At 39.2% G+C, this 20,562-nt stretch overlaps 1 protein-coding gene across 2 annotated transcripts in view; it reads left to right on the top strand.

Annotated features, from left to right (window-relative positions):
* Positions 1 to 1,786: 1,786 nt before the first annotated feature.
* Positions 1,787 to 20,562, top strand: part of mpp2b (MAGUK p55 scaffold protein 2b) — a gene marked incomplete at its 5' end in the record, with an annotated part of 78,177 nt that continues 59,401 nt past the window's right edge. The window contains 2 exons of one of the 2 annotated variants that reach the window (XM_079594554.1): positions 1,787 to 2,139; positions 16,099 to 16,172. In XM_079594554.1, coding sequence (XP_079450680.1) covers positions 16,142 to 16,172 — 31 coding nt within the window. The remainder of the gene's footprint in view (positions 2,140 to 16,098; positions 16,173 to 20,562) is intronic. The other variant, XM_079594553.1, reaches the window with a different exon arrangement.

The following is a 20,562-nucleotide window of genomic DNA, read 5'->3' as shown; positions in this document are numbered from 1 at the left end:
TCATGATCTGTACATGTCTATCAGCCTCTTTCTCTTTTCCCTTTCTATGATTTAGTTTACGCTTTGTGAAAGACAATTGTAAATAATTTATTATTCACTGATAAAATTGACAATAATAAAAAAAATAACTGAACGTTGAACGCTCGATTCCTCTCTTTATTTATGCATTTACATGTATTTATTTATTTAGCTACGTTTGCTTAAACAATTAAAGAAAGATTGTGTCTGAACTAGGACATCTGCATACCACTAGATGGAGGAACTCAACAATATTTCTACATTTTGAACATTTGCCAGTATCATTGTTTCATAATCACAGTTTAGAAGTTTTGTTTTTTTATTGTTATAAGGTAAATTAAAAATACCATAAATATTCACATTACACTGACATTCTTTAATGTTATATGGTACGTATTGGGCTATAAAAAAAACTGAAATAAAAATGTTTATATTAATCTAATGATTTATATTTTTGTCTTTCAAGTGAGAATGAAAAAATATACAATGAATAGAAATAGTCCATGGTATTACCATATTTTTGGACATGTAGCATGGTAATTCCACTTTTTTTATTTTAAAGTGCCTGATTCAGTATATTTTCAGGATACTTTGGAGAAATAACCAAGCATACTGATGGTAGGGGAGAGCCGGGACGATTGAAACGCGGGACGGATGAAACATTGCGATTTTCTTGAAAACCACTCACGTCATGTACGTCATATTTCTTCAGCACGTATAACACGCAATGCCTACCAGACCCGCGAAAACATTTCTTCTTTACGTCATGCCGTTTTGGATTTAAAGCCGGAAAGCTGTTTTTGAGTGCAGTAAGTGAATTCTTTCGTGCGGTACTTTTTTTTGACTGACAAGTTGTATTTATTGTTTCATGTGCCATTGTAATGATAATACGGCAGGTGTATTAGTACTGTAACACACCCTTAAGTGATGTGCAATATCAAAGTTTTTTAGTTTAAGGGAAAAACAGGTTTAACTGTCGGGATGCGCTGTCGGGACGGATGAAACAGCGCCTCCTGCCAGTTAAACCTGGTCATAGGAAAACCGCTGTTAAGGCTATTCAACTAGTAAACACTCGATATGACTCAAGGAAGAAGTATAAGATAATTAATTGTAAACGGATTTGTCTGTCTTCGTCTAAATAGCCTATTAGAAAGATTACACAAAATGCGCATAGGCTTATCGTCTATGTTTAATGGGTGATAGAACAAAAATGGTTAAAATGAGCCTTTAAATTAAAATAAATTACAAAATATGTTTGTAACAATATGTACACAAGTTACTTGTCAGGTATTGTTCATAAAAACAAGCATTAGATAAATAGTTTCTGTTTAAACTGTTATGTTTCATCCGTCCCACCCCTGTGTTGCAACCGTCCCGCTCAGGCGGGACGATTGAAACAAAGCACAACTACCGATCAAAGTCAATTTTTACTTAAATCATTCTATATTTGTACCGAATAACACATGATACTAAGAGAACACATATGTGAGTTGTTGATCACATACACAAAAAAAATCTATCTGTAACCTTATCGTAGAAAATGACGTTTATCTGAAAAGTGTTTCAACTGTCCCGCCTCTCCCCTAGTCTATAGTTTTAATTAATAGAAAATATAAATAATTTACTAGTATGTAAAGACAGAGAGACTGCGGTATTAGGTGAATTGTTCTTAAAACTGTAAAGGTTTGAGTGATTTAATACGATGTAGAGGGGGTTAATGTTGTGGGGTCCGCAGAGAGGCGTGGAGTGTGTTGCCCCTTTAAGACTCACAGCATCTCAATAAAACAAAAGCGCATCGCCGCCGGTCACATAACGTTACGTGATGTAAAGCAGTTACAGAGATTGTTTAAATCTTCGTTTAGTTATCAGGTGACTAGAGGTTGACTGAGCAGATAATCTAGTTTAAAGTGTTCGTGTGATAGTATTGCTGTCTGCGAGACTCACTGGTTGCTGTGTTATCAGGTGTATGTGTGTGTGGTTAATTCGACGCGGAATTCTTAATGATTCGAAAGCTGATGGATTATAGCTACGCGTTAATTCGGCGACCATCATCATGACCGCCGTCTGCAAAAAGTGAAAGACGAGCACTGCTGGTTTATTTCACCCTGTCAGACATCACAGGTGAGTCAAAGGCGTTCATGACAGATAGTGAAAGCTCATTACACTCCTTTCTGCACAGCGAGCTACGCGACAAACAAGTAGGATACAGAGTTTGATCTGAACTGAATTTGAGTATTTTTCAGTAATATCAGTTTTTTTTAATCTAAGATACTCGCGCAAACAATACATTGGTAGGCTATTATTACATTGCCTATTCTGGACATCTGGTTTAATGGTAATATGGGATTCTTTGGGGAGGCTATATCATGTAAAATATCACGGGATAAGAAAATGGTCAGTACTACCATTGAACAGCTAGGCTATGCGTACCATGCCATCTGATACCATCACTGTACCATACTACACAACTAAATGTGTTCAGGCTGTATTTAAAATGAAAACCATGCATTTTTTTAATAGATCATCATATTTTTTTCTTTTTTTTTTCAGTTAATTAACAGTTCGGATAATTTACAATGACGTCACCCATCATGTAGACTTTGCAAGATTAATTTTATCACAATGCTTTTATGAGATATTTGTTGTTGTTTCCACTTCATAAATCATAAGGAAAAGATGCAGTAATTATGATTACAATGGATATACTTTATTATACATGTATATGAGCGAAAACAACAACAGTTTAACTGCATGATGCTTAGGCTTAGTTTTTCTGCCTATGCAAATATAGTAATTATTATTCATATTATTAATTTCAAACAAATTATTTGTATTATACACACACACACACACACACACACACACACACACACACACACACACACACACACACACACACATATATATATATATATATATATATATATATATATATATATATATATATATATATATATATAATGGTTGTGAGACATCTGTCAAGGTTATTTACTTGTCTTTATTCGCTATTTTGTGGTTATAATGTTATTGTTTATTTTTAATTAAATTATATGTATTTAAATTCCTATTACCATATTTCTATTATTATTTAATTATTTTTTAAAAGTTTTTTTTTTGGGTCTGTTCTTTTAAGATGTGTTTGCTGGCTTGTGTGGGAAAGTCGACACCTCTTCAACTCCTACATTCTTTTCTTAGTCTCATTCATAAACATGACATGACCTCTCTGCTTCTGTTCCACTCTGTGTGTGACAGCTTTACCCACGTGTGCAGCGCCAGGGACGGTTTCCATGAAAACCGGTGATGTAGTCAGTGCACTCAAGACTCAATAAAAACAAATGACATTGCAAGACGGGGTAAATGACTTAGAAAGGTCTAAGATGTTTCATATTTCATTGATTTTGTTTTGATTTTAAAATTGTTATTGGCTATAAGGTAGCCTTATTTACATGTCTTCGACTGAATAATATATACTGTGAGACACCAACATGCCATGGAAAGAGGTTTTCAGTCACTCGTTTGGCACATTATTGTAAACCAGGTGGCACAACAGCTGCCAAATAGGCAAATGTGCTTATTAAATTATCAGTGTTCAGACACACAAAGACAGTTCTAAAAACTGACCACAGATTGTCCTGAAACTTGAAACCAGCCAGCCAGTTACTAATGTACATCACAATCTTGTAATAAAGATCATCAATTAACATTTCTAAATTACACACAGAACCGCTAAGATATACTCTCCAATTTTCCAGCTCTTTTGCTCCATTCAAATACCCTACAGTAGAGGCTCTTGGGATTTCATGTGTTGCCAGGCAACCGTTGCTGCAGCTGCGCAGCCGGAGAGTTAATGCTATACAGTACTGTTAGTGCTGACCTCCCACTGTCATCTGCTGCCCTGACTGCCTTTGGTTAATTGAGCTTATGTGTGTAACTGTGAGTGTTTAAAACGCCTGTATCTACGTAATTCAGAAGCACTAAAATCTAGCGGAAATTTTTTTTTTGCTGAAGAAACTGTGAGTGGTGATTTGCTTGTGCAAATTCACAAGTGGATTGCCGAGACTCATTGCTGTTAACACCTGTTATTAACATTTTTTTAGATGTGTCAGGTGGAAACAGGGCCCAGGGTATTCTGGTCTCTAGATAATTGAAGTCCTTTCTTCAGTATAAGTCTAGCCCGGGTTTCCCCATGCTGCCTTGTGCGCAGCGCGATTGGCAGCCTGGATTTCGTGGACCAGATTTTCGCCTCAGCGAGGGGACCAATCACAGAACAGGGAGGGAGCAGCAAGATGATGAGGACGTCTAGGGGCTATGCGACACACTGAAGCAGTTTGTTTATATCAACATGTGCACTGCAGATTTACCTTCTACCCTCATGTTTGTCTTGCACAAACGGAAATAGTCGCTGAACGCCATCGTGTAAATCTATGACCCATCGTCTTCTTCCTCGTCGAATTTCTGTCGCTCTACATACGTCATCTGGTATAATTGAAACGATTGGCTATGAGCTACGTACAGGCGCATTTGATGGACATTCGTAGCGCCCAATAAACGGCTCTGGGCATTCGTAAACCACGCCTCAAATACGAGAAAATGAACATGTGGTTCCCAGACCACGTCTCAATGAGACGAGGTCTGACGTTAGCCAGGCTAGTATAAGTCAATAAAGTCAGGCAAAACATCATAAGTCTGATCAGGCTACGTTCACACAGTGAAGCTTAGTGCTCAATTCCGATTTATTGCTCAGATCCGAATTTTTAGCATTGTTTTTTTTTTTTGTGGCCAATGTCAGATTCCGGTGTGAACAAATCGTGGTCCTGGACTGACCCATGCGCAAAAGAACGAAAAATTATGTCACGCAGCAAGTGATTGCGTGTTTATTTATAGAGTGATCTTCCTCCGAAGCCAGCAAATTTATGCCCAGGCAATATAAAAAAACAAAGACGAGGATGCGACAAAAAGCAGAGTTTTTAAACATTTATGATACGAGCCCTAATGTTTTTCTTGTATATAGAGCTGTCACTGTAATAATTATAAGCTCTGACACATCACTGTCCTTCCATTGACTAACTTTCGCAACTGTCTTGAATTTCGGGTATGTAGAATCTTTGAAGTGACTCCCATGAGTGCAGAATTGTGACGAATTTTGCTCTAGACTGACGTAAAAGCCGCATTAATTCCAATATGACTGTTCAGACTGAGGTTGTGTTGCAAAACATCTGACCTGTATCGGATTTCGGACCACTTATGTAAGTGGCACAAATTGGAATTGAAACGATCAGATTCCATGTGGTTTGCGCTGTTTACACTTTCATGAGAACAGATCTGAGTCACAAGTGAGCAAAAAAAAATAATTTAGGCCACATTTACCTGCAGTCTGAACGTAGCCTTAGTGTCATTCATGTCCATAGTACAAATGATGCAGGATGAGTTACTGAAATTTAAGTTTATTATGGCTTTGGTCAAATCATGCACTATAGTGGTGCATTGGGGTTCTTCATATAATGAGAAATTATAAATACTGCTTTGCCTTCACCAACAATAGCTGCTTCCAATTGAACTCTGGTGTAGTTGGGCAGAGCCGCGGGTCTGGTTAACACTCTGGGAGACTTAAGGGTTACAGTGGGAGTGCTTCTGCTCCTCTAGCGTGCCATGTCCCGCCAAGCTGCCGGATGATGGCGCGTGTCCAAAGCGTGGCTTTGGGTCAACTGGGAGAAGAGCAAGCTCTACCCTGTGCAGAGCATCTCTTTTCTCTGTAAGTTGGACTTGGTCAATATGACCGCATGTCTCACCAACAAACGTGGGCATGGCGCCGCGGCACAATATATGTAACCACACCGATCTGTCGCCGAACATTGAGCCCTTGGTCAGACCTTGGAACTGTTGCTGCTTGCGACAGCCCCTCCCTGGCAGATTTCCCTGACCGTGTTTCTATGGGCCGAACTTGTTCTTAAGTGACTTGCCTGGTTAAATAAAGGTCAATAACAAGTGTCCAGGCATGTTGTTGTTACAACAGATGCCTTCAGAACAGGCTGGGACAATGTATGCAATGGGCTGGCAGCTTGGGGCTCGAATTTAGTGGCATACCAATTGCTGACGGTTACATACATTAACCACCAAGGCGAGGTACAATCACGTCACATGTCACACCTTGCCCGCCATCTCCTCTGGAGTCAGCAATGGCTCAGGTTGCTCGCCGCCATTCACATTCCAGACGAGCTCAATCGTGCGGCCGATGACAGCTCACTCTTCCAGGAGAATGAAGACTCCATCCCCAGGTGGTCCAGCTGATCTGGAGTCGATTTGGGGATGCACAGGTCGACCCAGGAGTCCTCCTACTTCCTGTTCTTTTACTCCCTGACAAGGCATCCCTCAGCACAGACACTTTGGCACATTTGGCCCTGTGGGCCTACGCAAATACGCGTTTCCCCGCGTATTTGGGACGGGGCATCATATGGCACCATCATATGGCACAAGAAAAAAATGTGGGCGGTACTTAATTTTGTTCATCGGGAATTGATTGCATTTTTGGATCATTGCCATTTGCTATTGGTGTGATCTCATGTGAGTGACAGGTTGTCCCACCCTCACACCAGTAAACATTTCATCAGAGAAGAGATGTTGCTGCAAGGAGATATATTTTACGGAGCCCCTAAAAGGACCTTTGCAAAAATAAAAATAAACTTTCACGTGCTCACAAGAAATGTGCGCACAAGATACATTTCTCGTGAGCACATGGAAGTCTGTATATTTTTTATTTTTACAAAGGTCCCTTAGTTTAGGCCGGGGCTCCGTAGTATTTTGATTACAAGTATTTAAAAAACAAACATTTACAAGTAATTTTTATTCAAGTTTATCAGGGTACATGAATAAAAATTAATAATGATGTGCACAAATAAATATTAATAAATATTCCTTAAAAAATTATAATTGTCAATTTTGATTTCATGGTTATTTTAATAGAACAACATTTTTATGAAAATGTATGTCTTTAATATTTTATTTTAGTAGTAACCATTTTATAAATTGTATTTGAGGTTGTGTTAAATTGTCAATAGCTTTTTATATGTTTTTTTATAGTAACTAGTAACTTATTTCTTTGTTAACATACCCACATCCTTTGCTCAAAAAACACTACTTGGTGTAGATAGGAAATTGCTATTTAATGTAGTCTCTGTCATTGCCGTGAACCGGCACAAAGGAGAAAAAGAATAAATAGAAGCTGCGTGTGCGAGGGGAGCTTATGGTTGTCTTGGTTACAACCATTCTCCCATGTAAAGTAATGAGAAGCCCAACTTGAGGGAGCGGAAAGGGGCTATTTTTAGCCCATTTTCATCAGGACCTGTCGATTTGTGCCTTTTTTGAACATTTGTTTGTTAGAGTTGTGTTGTTACACTGAGCTTAAAGGGGTCATGAACTGAGAAATCTAATGTCGTGGAAATTCTTAATACATATACAACGTATACAACCTTCTTAATCTGACTTCTTCACCACGGACAATTTCAACAACTTGCAGTTGTTAAAATATTAATTACAGTATCTTGAGGTAATTTCCTGAATTACCTGAATACTTACAATACAATACAATACTTCCCTGAAGTAAGGTGACGCATCCCGTCAAGAAGCTACTATCACTACCTCAATCACACATAGATGTTCTGTTGTTGTCTTTTGAGCGTATAATCTATTTCTCAGCTGCGCATCATATACCTGACAAGACTCCCAAGTTGCTCTTTGTAGAAATTAAGTTTTATTCACAGCCGGGAGATCACTGGTCACATCAACCAAGTGAGTCTCCGTAATAGAAAGATACATGTACATTTATATCATACAGTTGAGTAAAAATCAATGTCACTCAAGTCTTCTTTATTGTGATTTGTTCTGGTGATTAGTTTGTAATTATCTAAGCTAATTAATTATATGACTGTTAGTTCTACTGTGTTAAGCACTTTTTGGTTAAGTATATATGGCCTTTGACCTAAGCATCCTTAGCCTGCATTTCTCTGTACATTTAATGTTGAAAATACCCATTACATAAAATATTTCTATCACACTAATTTTCTTTTAACTTTTTACATATAAGAGGTCATCATACTATAAGAATACTATAATAAGTTTCAGAACTGAAAACTTCCTTGTTATTCCAAAAAACAACTTTAATTGTCACCAAGTCCAGTGAACGACTCGTCCTGGAATGTGCCTCTTAAGGCAAGTGCACACTACAGGATTTTAAAACGTTGGGCTGAACTGTGCAGTTCACACTACAATACTTGCTCTCTGTGAAATCAGGAGTGTTCAAGTTGTTGAGCTGTTCACACCACACGACACAACGTGATTGATCCGCAACAGGAGGTAACTCACTACACGAGGTGACAACAACTCTGTCAGCCAACGATTCTATCTTGTCTACAAACCACGTTTTATCACGAAGAAATCACGCGATAAAACGAACCGGAAATGACGCAATACAGCACGCGCGCCACTACCCAGCGAAGAAGAACACAAGTGCACAACACGCGAGTCTTTGTTTGAATATGGACGTCAGAAAGAAATTAGTGCTGCAAACTGTTTGCGCGATGATTTGCTCTGAAAAAAAAAAAAAATCCCATAGACAGTATAAACGGTATTTTCCCAGTGACCTCAACCCATGCCTTGCTCTGATTGGCTGTAGCTCATGGCATCACATGTGGTTGAGTCGTGCGACAGCTCCAGATATCTAGCATGCTAGATATTTTTCTGGGCTCGGCGACGCGTCCGCGAGGCGTCTTTGATGCGTTGTTGGCTCTTTCATACTAACAGATTGGCGAGCGTTCATCGGCCGCTAATCCCCCGCGATTTGCACGCGATAACAACCCGACCTGTCGGCGAGCTCAACGATTTGCAAATCGGGCTTAAATCGGGCTTAAAATCCTGTAGTGTGAACTAGGCATTAATGACGTAATAGCGTGGTGAAAGACCGCCTCTGCAGAAAAAAATCAACGCCTACTTCACCATTGCAACTTTGGCCTCGGTTTTAGCTTGTTTTAAGCCGCAAGATAAAGAGGGATCAAACACCAGCGTTCAATGAATGCAAAGAGTTTTATTTTCTTTAACAAATATAACAATAACCACTCATAACAACTACAACAAAATATTAAAGCTACATGATATAAGATACATATAAGAAAGAAAATCAATGAGATGCTAAGAGCCGCTCCTGTGAGAAACTATCCCACAGAGAGTGCTAACCAAATGAAAACTCATAACACTTAAATACTAGATTTCTTAAAGGGGTCATGACATGGTTTTTTTAATTTCATTATTATGTTTCCTTAGGTGCAAATATAGTATTACTATAGTTTTTTTTACAAAAAACTTTTAAAATGTAGTGATTTATGACCTTTTCCCACCCTGTTTCTCATCCTCTGATTCAAACAGTCTGTTTTGGGGGTGTTTCCCCTTTAAGAGTTCAGTGTTAACGCCCACTGTTATGATTGGCTGACGTCAGTGCCTATGCATCAATTATTAACGCCCCCAGCCAGAACATTTGCGGATTCGGCGCAACTGTTTAATAGCGGGTGATGCATGCAAAGCGATGGCTCTTGCAATAATAAAACCTTATTATGTTTGAGCCAGAATCAGAGGAAAATGAACGATCACCACAACAACGAAGACTGGATCAGCCCGTGTCCACATGGAAAGTGAAACTATTTTGAATTAATAAAAAAAAAATAACCCGAGACACTTGAAAACGGATTAGCTAACAGTTTAACATTATTTAACTAATTCCAATGAAATGATAGGGTGTACCACGGACAAAAATGCATGCACAGGCCATATTTGAAGATGCAGAATTGATAAAGGCAACATTTTTAATTTTCTTTCACATGTAGGCCTACTAGAAAGGCGACATATTTTCAAAAATCTCTTATACAAATGTGTTTATATTAGCCATGGTAAAAAGTAAGTTTGGGTCGTCGTTGTTGAGCCCAGAATATTCGGCACGGACTTATCTTTGAGCAACAGTTTTCTGGCAAAGCCAAGCATCATATTGGGATTTTTTCCTCAAAACAGTCATCCTTAAATGTATAGAACAAACGCTTAAACTAACACTGCCGTGACTGGGACGTCCGCAAAAAATAAAGTGCATCCATTTTTTCCCTGACGACTGGATCTTTCAGCGTATTTAAAAAGTAGTTTAAAGTTTTAAATACATTACTTACAGTTTGCGTCGTCGATGTTGAGCCCAGAATAGTAGGCACGGACTTATCTTTGAGCAACAGTTTTCTGGCAAAGCTCAAAACATTCATCCTTCAAATGTACAGAACAAACGCTTAAACTAACACTGCCGTGACTGAGACGTCTGCAAAAAATAAAGTGCATCCATTTTTCCCTGACGACTGGATCTTTCAGCGTATTTAAAAAGTAGTTTAAAGTTTTAAATACATTACTTACAGTTTGCGTCGTCGATGTTGAGCCCAGAATAGTCGGCACGGACTTATCTTTGAGCAACAGTTTTCTGGCAAAGCTCAAAACATTCATCCTTCAAATGTACAGAACAAACGCTTAAACTAACACTGCCGTGACTGAGACGTCTGCAAAAAATAAAGTGCATCCATTTTTCCCTGACGTCTGGATCTTTCGCAGCGTATTCAAAGATGTTGTTTGTCCACAGCCAGGAACAGCACATCTGCGGCATCGTAATTTCCCTGTACACAGACCCACTCGCTGTCCGTCGACTGAACACTTGTGAGGCGCGCGGCGCGCGGGCGCGACAATGATACGAAATGAGCGTAGTTGCCTTGCGCTTAAAGCGTAGTTGTCTTCTGCTGGAGGCGGTCATTATGCAAACGCTGGTACGTCACTTCGTACCGTGACGTCACTTCTTACCATGGATCCAGAACGAGCTGTATTTAGAGCTTGATTAAATAAATGATTCGTTTATAATGGGGAGGACGTCTTAAGCTATGAAACTTGCAGGACGTTTTAATGGTACAAAGACCTCTTATATACCAAAAGATCAAGGCAAATTTGGTTTCTCATGTCATGACCCCTTTAATTAGCAATTAGCATGGGGGAGTGACTCGAAACTCCACCATCAGACTGCCACCATCAGGGGAGGAGTTGGGCCGTGATCGGCTACAATGCTCATCACTGCAACCTTTCATGCCAGGATATAAATATAATGCCACAGATCTAAATATATTATTAAAACCAACACTTCACATGATTGGTTAACCTTGAGAGCTGTAATAGTCAAAGTGTGCTAAAAGTTTTCGAGAGTTCCAATTGTAATACTTATTTCTTATGCAAAGATGTTAGCCAATCACAGCAGTGGGTGTTTACATTGAAGTCTCACAGCAGACACGCCCCTCAAACAGAGCGTTCAAATCAGAGGGCTAAAATCAGGGTAGGAAAAATGTCTTTTATTTCTAAATTCTGACAAATTTTTATATAAAAATCATACCAACATTATAAATGCACCACAGGAAACATTTTAAAACAATAAAACAATGCAGTTCATGACCCCTTTAAACTGGTATCCCGGAGTGAAATTTTGTCCATGTTAAACTTAATGTGCAGACACTACTTTAAGTCATTTATATGTTGTCATCCTTGTCATTTCCGAACAGAGGAGCGGTTTGAGTAACCTGTTTGAAACTCTCTGTTGAAGCTCTATGTTAATCTACTTCTGGTCTTGCAGTTTCCTGAGGAGAAATTGGAACGTAAACATTTGACTGGAGATCTTGAATTCTAGATTATCTATATCACTGCATCTTTTTACTCACTAATATGATTCAGTTTGTATTGTCATATACACTGAAAAGCCAAAACATTATGACTGCCTGCCTAATATGCTGTTGGTCCTTCGCATGCTGCCAAACCAGTGCCAGCTTACCGAGGAATGCACTCTACAAGACCCCTAAAAGTGTCCTGTGGTTTCTGGCACCAAGACGTTAGCAGCACATCCTTCAAGTCCTGTAGCTTGTTAGGTGGAGCCACCGTGAATCAAACTTGTTGGTCCAGCACATCCCACAGATGCTCAATTGGATTGAGAACTGGGGAATTTGGACGCCAGAGCAACACCTCAAACTCTTTACCTTGTTCCTCAAACCATTCATGAACAATGTGTGCAGTGTGGCACGGTGCATTATCCTTCTGAAAGAGGCCATTTCCACCAGGGAACACTGCTGTCATGGGGTGTACCTTTTCTGCAACAATGTTTGGGCAAATTTACTTCCACATGAATGGCCGGACCCAGTGTTTCCCAGCAGAACGTTGCCCAGAGCATCACTTTCCCTCCACTGGCTTGTCATCGTCCCACAGTGCATCCTGGTGCATCAATTCCCCAGGTAAACGGCACACACATACATGGCCATACCATGTTTCACGAGTTCACACTTACGAATGTTCAGAGAGTAAATGGTTATGCGTATTTGGCGTGCTGTCCGGGGGGAGGGCTCCGAGCTCGAAAATTGGGCCCGAACCCAGAGTACTCCCCCCGTCTCTGGTTAGGAAGATAGCCATGCAAGTGTGAGGAGATGGGGTGGTGGAGGGATGCTGAAAACTGTCGAGGAATAAGGGTGAGTTGACTGTGAATATTTATAGGTTTTACTCATGCTGATTGAGTGGATCTGTTGATTACTGATTGATGACAGCTGGTTGGAGTGACTTGATTGCTTGATCATTAGAACGTGTTCCTCCCGAACCTTGTTAATAAAACATCATGATGTAAAAGGAAATGGGACTCAGCAGACCAGGCGACCTTCTTCCAATCCTACAGGGTCCAGTTCCGACGCTCGCATGCCCATTGTAGGCACATTCGACAGGGGACATGGGTCATCATATGGCACTCTGATTGGTCTGCTGGTATGCAACCCCATATGCAGCAGAGTGTGATGCACTGTGTGTTATGACACATTCTTCCATAACCTTATTTTCTGTTGGCTCTGACCAGACGGGAAAGCCTTTGTTGCTCTCGTGCATCGATGAGCCCTGGGCGCCCAACACCCTTTCACCGGTTTTCTGTTTGTCCCTAAAACAGGAAAATTATTCAATGATGCAAACAGTTTATTTCACTTGTACAGCAGCTCTAAACTCACAGCTACAGATGTTCCAAATCTTTTAGCATTATGAGAAAAAATATGTCTGTTTGTGAAATGCAGTTTCTTTCCTTGATCAGTAGAGATGGTCCATTTCATGTAATGCATGATAAGTGAGAAATCTGAGATTTTAGGAGGAGGAAAGTCCATCAGGTTAAAATCTATTCAAATGGTGCTATTAGCTCGCTTCCTGATAAAAAGGATGCGTGTGGCTCCAGCATTTGGACCTCTATTTCACTCTTTCTCTCCAGATCTGTTTATCGTTACGTCCTCTCCCTTTATTTATATATATATATTCATTACAGAAAGACTGACCAGTACTCAGGATACAAATAGAGACAGATCTGCAAATTGATCTGTATACTATGACAGACACTTATATTGTACATGACCGTAACATACATTATTGCAGGTAGTTAGAGGTCTACAAAATGGTGGCCCAGTAGTGCACAACAACACAACGAAATTTAAAAAGCAAACATAAGTTCACAACTAAATTAATCCACAACACAACGGAAAATGTACAGCACAACGGAAATAAGCCACAACACAATGGAAATAAGCCACAACACAATGAAATAAAGCCACAACACAACGAAATAAAGCCGCAACACAACAAAATAAATTTGACAGATTGTCAGGACATTTTCTGAGTGACATTCCTTAAACGACCCCTTACAACACCTTTAAGAATGAAGCAGTTTGTCTTTGTCATTTAAATTTTTTAGTTTTTATTAATTAATTAAATCTGTTTAAGTTGTTATTTTGGTAAGTTAAACTAAATTTAAATGGTTGCCTTGGCAACTAGCTGAAAAAATATATTTTATTTTCTGTTGTTTTGTTTTATTTCAAGTAACGAAAATGTAATATATATATATATATAGTTTTAGTTAAATTTTACAAACCATCCATCATCCAACCCGATCTCATAAGAAATCAATTATTTTACAAGGCAAGTACAAGAATTTGTAACATGTGATACTAATATGTACAGAAACAAGTAAACTTTTCGAAAAAAGTAAGTTCACCCCTAACCCCATCCCTAAACCTAACAGTGTCAGTGGAGCAGATTATATGAAAATGTATGAATGAGGTTATACAAATCCATAAGAATTAGGCATGAGCTTGCCATAACGTAAAATATACGAATTGCCACGAGAGTGTGTTGTATCAGCCATTACGTAAAGCTGTTCCAGTTCCAAAACAATTTACTTAAACCACTGAATCCAGCTCAGTAAAACCAGAAATTTCATTTTTATTGTTAGCTAGTAGACTATCATTTCTATCTATAATTTTTAAGTTGTAAAACCATATTTTTGAATATATATATATATATATATATATATATATATATATATATATATGGAATTTGTTAAATAATACATGATATTATTGGAACTTCACAACATTGATTACGGAAAATACTTTAAACTCTGAAGGTAATTATTCTTGTCACTGAAGCAGGATTATATGGATTCATAAATTGGATTATGAGTGGTTTTGAATAAATAAGGTGTTTAGTTATATTCTTGCATGTTGTGAACTGTAGGTGGACTGATTTTGCTGTTGAAAATCATCTTCTTTGTCTTGTGAACCGAAGGGAAACTTCTTGATTTATGTTTTGATATGTTATCATTAATATTAAACCCTGCTCAAAAGTCTTTAGAAACCCTGTATTACAATGTTAGTAGTTCTCTGTGCTCAATCACTGTTGTGTTTCTGTGCTAAGAGTTTGGTTTTGACATTAAGCTAAGGAGAATGTTTAAGAGCACTGGAGCGTAAATACACACTGACACAATCTCTCTCTCACACATGTACATTCAGCTGAGTTATACAAAGTATTGCTGAGGTGCACAGTCAGAGTTTAAAAGCTTCAGTGAGAGCTATTTTTAACATGGTGCGTGTGTAGTAGATGTGTCACACCGTAAGATAGCGCCTTTAAACTCCCCGTAATAAAGTGCCGTTTAGCTGTGTGTGTATCCAGGTGTGCAGCTCAGAGCTTAAACTGTGTGAAAGTGTTGTCAAATTTGCCCATGGCTTCACACATTTTGATTTCCCCACTAGGATAGTGTAATGTGATTCCTTCTCAGGAAAGAAAAAGAGACTACATGTTGCAATGATTTCTGTTTATGTCAAATGTTGCAGTCTGGGAAAAGCGGTTGTTTGCTTACCTGAAAGTTGGCTGATTAAAAAAAAAAAGATTAAAAATTAAAATATGTATTAACAGCTGGGTTGTAAATGATTATAAGTAATCCGAATTTTGTAATCAGATTCCAAAAATTAAGTACTTGTAATTGGATTATATTAAAATGCTTATAATCAGATTAGTTACTTTTTTTATGGATGGCATGATTACATATTATTAACATTATTTTGACCTAAAATATTTACTTGAAGATGTTAAGTTAATATTTAAATAATTTGACAACACATTCACATACTCATGTGTTCTCGAATGTTGTTTAATGGTCACACTAGAATGCAGGTAAAAATAAAAAAAATCACATGTATCTATTTTTTCTTAAAAAAATGCACATTTTTATCATTCAATTCATTCCGTTTTCATCATCTCACAAACACATTGAAGTCACTTAAAAACCCCAGTCTGGGAAACCCTGTCATTTAAGGCCTCATGTTGCTGATAACAAAGAATGGAATACATTTACCTGTAGTTCTCTTTGTATTTTTACATCTACAAGGTACATAATAATCTTATTAAAATCTATGAGATAAACGTGTTGGGTCAAAAATTAGATTGAGTCTTAATCTAAAAGTAATCAGAATACATTACCTAAAATGTTTAATCTAATAGATTACGTTACTTAATAAATTTTTTGCAATGTAATTTGTATTCAGTAATGGACTACAATTTGTAAGTACTCTTACCAGAACTGAATGTGTTTTAGCTCTGTGCAGAGAGGGGGGATTTGGGGGTAAATACTTGGACTGACCATGTGATGAAGTTGCTTTTCATACAGAAACTCTCTCTCTCCCTCTTTAGTTGGACAAATTTCATACGCGGACAGACACAAACGAAAACGAAAATGCCAGTGGCGTCTGCCAGCTCTGACTCAGGTATGATGCTTTATTTTAACAATTATCTGAACTTAGAGTTTGTTACCATTACAAAATTTTGTTAGTCCACAAAAGGGTTTTGTGAAATAATGAGGGGGGGGGGGGGGGGGGGGGTCAGTGACAACCATAACAAGCCAGTCAGCCATTTCTGTCTGGAACACCACAATAAACTGGGATTAAATGTTACTGCTTCACTGAGCATCCACACATCCACCAAGCTTTCACTGGAGAGACACTTGAGTCAATATTATTGCATTTCTCTGGACAGCTACACAGAATGAAATCAATGCATTGTTCTGTTATGATGATCTTTTGTTGAAAGAAAGACAAAAACAGAGAGATGATCACATGGTGTTGAGAAGGGATTATGAAAAACAGTGGTGATGACACAAGTAACATAAGATAAGTAATTAGAAGTAGCTGGTACAAAGTTTTAAAGAACAAAGATTATGTAGAAGCTAAACCAACTATTACATATCGATTGCTTGTCCATATAGGTATATTCATCGATTTAAAAATTGTACCTCATGGCACCATGATAATTAAATGAGAAGTGTGTAATTTTAGTAGTTGAAGGTGGGACTATTTTTTCTAAACAATGGAAGATGGATAGTGTTTGAAACATGTTTGAAAACATTTTTGTACCTCTTTCTACCTCTAATGGTGCAGAAATTACTCACGTTGCATTTATATATATTTTTTGCCATTCAATAACTAAGTATTTTAAAATGTCAAGTGAAAAATTAATTAGAAGTTATTTTCATTTAATTAGCAGCACTTTACATTAAGGTTCAATTTGTTAGACTGCAGGTGTCATGCACTAACGTAACCTCGGTTCCCTGAGATAGATGGGAACGAACACTGCGTCAATAGATGATGCTATGGGGAAATCCCTTTCTCCGAAAATACTGAAGCCTGATTGAATCGCATCTGTGCATCTGTGCAACTGCACAGACCAATGACGTTTCAGCGTGCCCAAATGGGCGGGCTCATTTGCCTATACAAGCTGGCGCTGTGTGCCATTTCATCAGAATCTTTCAACTGAGGAAGCAGGCAAGTGACTGCTAACAGTGCAAGCATAATAACATGGCAAGTTTATGCAATGTTTGTTCCTGTCTATCTAAGGGAACCGAGGTTACGTTAGTAACCAAAACATTCCCTTTCGATAACAGTTCACTCACATTGGGTCGATAGCTGATGCTATGGGGAACGCCAAAGGGCTGTGCTTCGTCACCGGCAGCCCTTTGGTGTAGCCTCCGAAGCACACAAAAAGCTGATCTGATAGCCAGAAGTGGCTGGAGCGCTGAATATACACTCTAAGTGCAACAATCGAGCACAGCAGGTGCAAAAACTGCTCGTCCACAGAGTCAGGGAGAGCCAACAGGGTCATGACCAGTGAAAAGTTCCGGAAGAGTTTGCTACGGCTGGTTTTTTACTACCTTTGGTCCATGACGATTACATAATAGGCAGGTGTGCACGGAGACTCCACCTTCTTTCACATGGAAATCTTTTCCGGTTCATTTCTCCTGTTTAGTCTGTCAAGGTCAGATGTGACCTGCAAGTGAAAACACGAACATACTGGAGAGCTGCTTAGTAGAAAATTAAGTTGTACTTCTGATGAAATGAAAGACTGACACTGTTTGTCATGTTTAATATGGTAAAGCTGCTTGATTTTAAGCAATTTATTGTATAAAGTGATATACAAATAAAAGTGACATGACTTTACTAGAGAGCCGAATTGCAGAGCTTGTGCAAACATCCACATCCAAATGTTTTTCTTGCTTCCTGTTTTGTCAATTTTGTTGTTTTATTTTGTTATTGAGAGGAAAGCGCGCAGCACATATTTACATATTCTTCTAACCGTCGCTCTCAGCAGAGTGGCCGGTGTCTGATGTTTGTGAACAGTGTACCGCTGGTCATATATTTCAAACTTCGTTTTACGCCTAAACGAAGAACGAAAAAGAACTTCACCGTGAGTATATCGGGGCCTTTAGGCATATAACCATGCCTTGGCTTAAGGATGAACTTACAGTCATTTGGCCCAAACTCAAAGCAGGGTGTGCTAATAGAAAGTGCCTACTGGTTACGACTCTCTTAAAGGGATACTTCACCGCTGGAAAGATGAATGTGTATTTAAATTGATTCATTTATGTAGTAGAAATGTGAAATTATTTTAGAAGTTGGTGCCTTCTAGACTGAGAAAAGCTAGAAAATTTATTTTTGGCTCATGTGGATGAAAGACAACAACTCCCTGAATGCACTTGCTTCGCTGCCCTGACACCACCAGTCCGCCCCAGCTCGAGTCTGCCCAAGTCCTCTTCCTCCTGGCCGCCAAGCAGGTCTTGCTCCTCTGCTACATCAGCTGCTCCGGCCGCCTCTTGTTCCTACATCATCCGCAACTGTTCCTCGCTGTATTACGGCTCGTACAGGTAGCCACGAGCATCGCATTCTCGCACCAGATCTTCGAAATCCCCTTCTGCCATATCAACTTCAAAACTACCTTCCACCATTGTGGTTAGCCTACCCTACTAAATCAGATGATGCAAAATGATGATTTTTTGCATCATCTGAGAATTTTTCCAGACAAAAAATACATAAATCTCTCATCTCAGGGGGACATGAGGCAGGGAAGCACGCTAATTCGAAAATACTACAGGTTTCTACTGATACAAAGCTTAATGCTAATCAGTGAAGTATCCCTTTAACCGATGCCAGCACTAGCAAAAGAGCGAGAGTGCCCATAATATGGCCGACTGTATCAGCTCAAACGGGGACCTTGGACCTGTGGACGGCGGACAGGTCCCAAGTCAGTACCTTATGGGGGTGAGACAGGTTTAGTCTTCGGACCCCCTTAAGGAATTTAATGATCAGATTGTTCCTACCCAATGACTGGCCAGCAATGGGGGCGTGGTACGGCACAATAGACCTTAAACGTGGATGAGGTTACCCATCATCCAGCCGCTTGTGTAGAAAGGAAAGGATTAATGCCACATCACAAGTTACAGGGTCGTGATTCCGGACTGCGCAAAAGTCGGAAAAGACAGACCACATAAGGGCATAATGGCGCCTTGTAGATGGGGCTTTCGTCTCTGTAATGGTGTTTAGCACACTCTGCGATAGGCGCTAAGGCTCCTGTCGATGGACCACACATGAAGGCTCCACAACTCTGGTTGGGAGTGTGAAAATTGAGCCTGCCGCTTGGGAGAGGACATCGCACTGTGGTTAAAGCCTGCCCGGCACATGAGCGGAGGTTGTGCTGTGCCCACAGGAGGAGGCGTCCTCCGGCAACCACCATCATGTTGTCCAATGGGACCGAACATGGTGGCCTCTCAGGTCTGGCAGAAAGGCCTTAAAGGGTTAGTTCATCCAAAAATGAAAATTCTGTCAGTAATTACTCACCCTCATGTTGTTCCAACCCCGTAAGACTTTCTCTCATCCTCGGAACACAAATTAAAATATTTTTGATGAAATCTGAGAGCTGGCTCACCCCTTCATAGGCTGCTAGGTAATTGATATCTGCCGGTCCAGAAAGTTAGTAAAGACATCATTAAAATAGTCCAAGTGACAACAGTGGCTAAACCTTAAGTTTATCAAGCGACGAGAATACTTTTTCGCAAAAAAAAACTAAAATAACGACTTTATTCAACTATAAATTTTCTTCCGTGTGGGCCTCTGACGTGAGCTCACGAGAGCGCATCGACGCATGCGCGAGAACTGTGATCAGAAGTGATCAGCAGGATTGATATTCAAAACGGCGTAGAACGCGCATGCTAGTTGACAGTTGGCAGTAGTTCTCTCGGTGTGTTTAAGTGCAGCTTTTTTGCTCCGACGCAGGCAACACCAGACGACAACACAGTCGGGTTTCAGCAGCGCTAGTTTTTTGGCGTCGGTTTGGTGTGTCCCTATCCTTACACTGCACAGAATCTTGGCTCAGAGCTGATACTTCCAGCTCTGTGATCGCACTGAATGAGCTAACAGACAGAAAAGAGACCAAGAGAAAAATTAGGTGAACTTGCAATTTTTCTGTGAATAACAAATGGTGCAGCAACCTGGGACAAGTTACTGTTATTCACAGGTTAGTGACCCAAATGTTGAGTTGCTCCCTCTGGGTCTGCAGCCATACATTAGGACGTTTGTTTTAGCTATGTGCTATATCTGTCTTTTGATGTCCACTCAGTCACATAAGACCTTAACCAAGATTAATAAATGTTGTAAAATATATTGCTCACTTTTAGTTGATGTTAGTTAACACATTAACAAATGAGACCATATTATAAATTGTAAAAATAAAAAACATGAAACATGAAACAAGCATGAATACAAAAAGTACATTCACTGTGGTTATAATTATATTGTGTTATACAATACTGTAACTTTCATTCAATACTGA

The sequence above is a fragment of the Phoxinus phoxinus genome (assembly GCF_949152265.1).
Source record: "Phoxinus phoxinus genome assembly, chromosome: 21".
NCBI lineage: Eukaryota > Metazoa > Chordata > Actinopteri > Cypriniformes > Leuciscidae > Phoxinus > Phoxinus phoxinus.
This window is presented reverse-complemented; position numbering and strand designations above follow the sequence as displayed.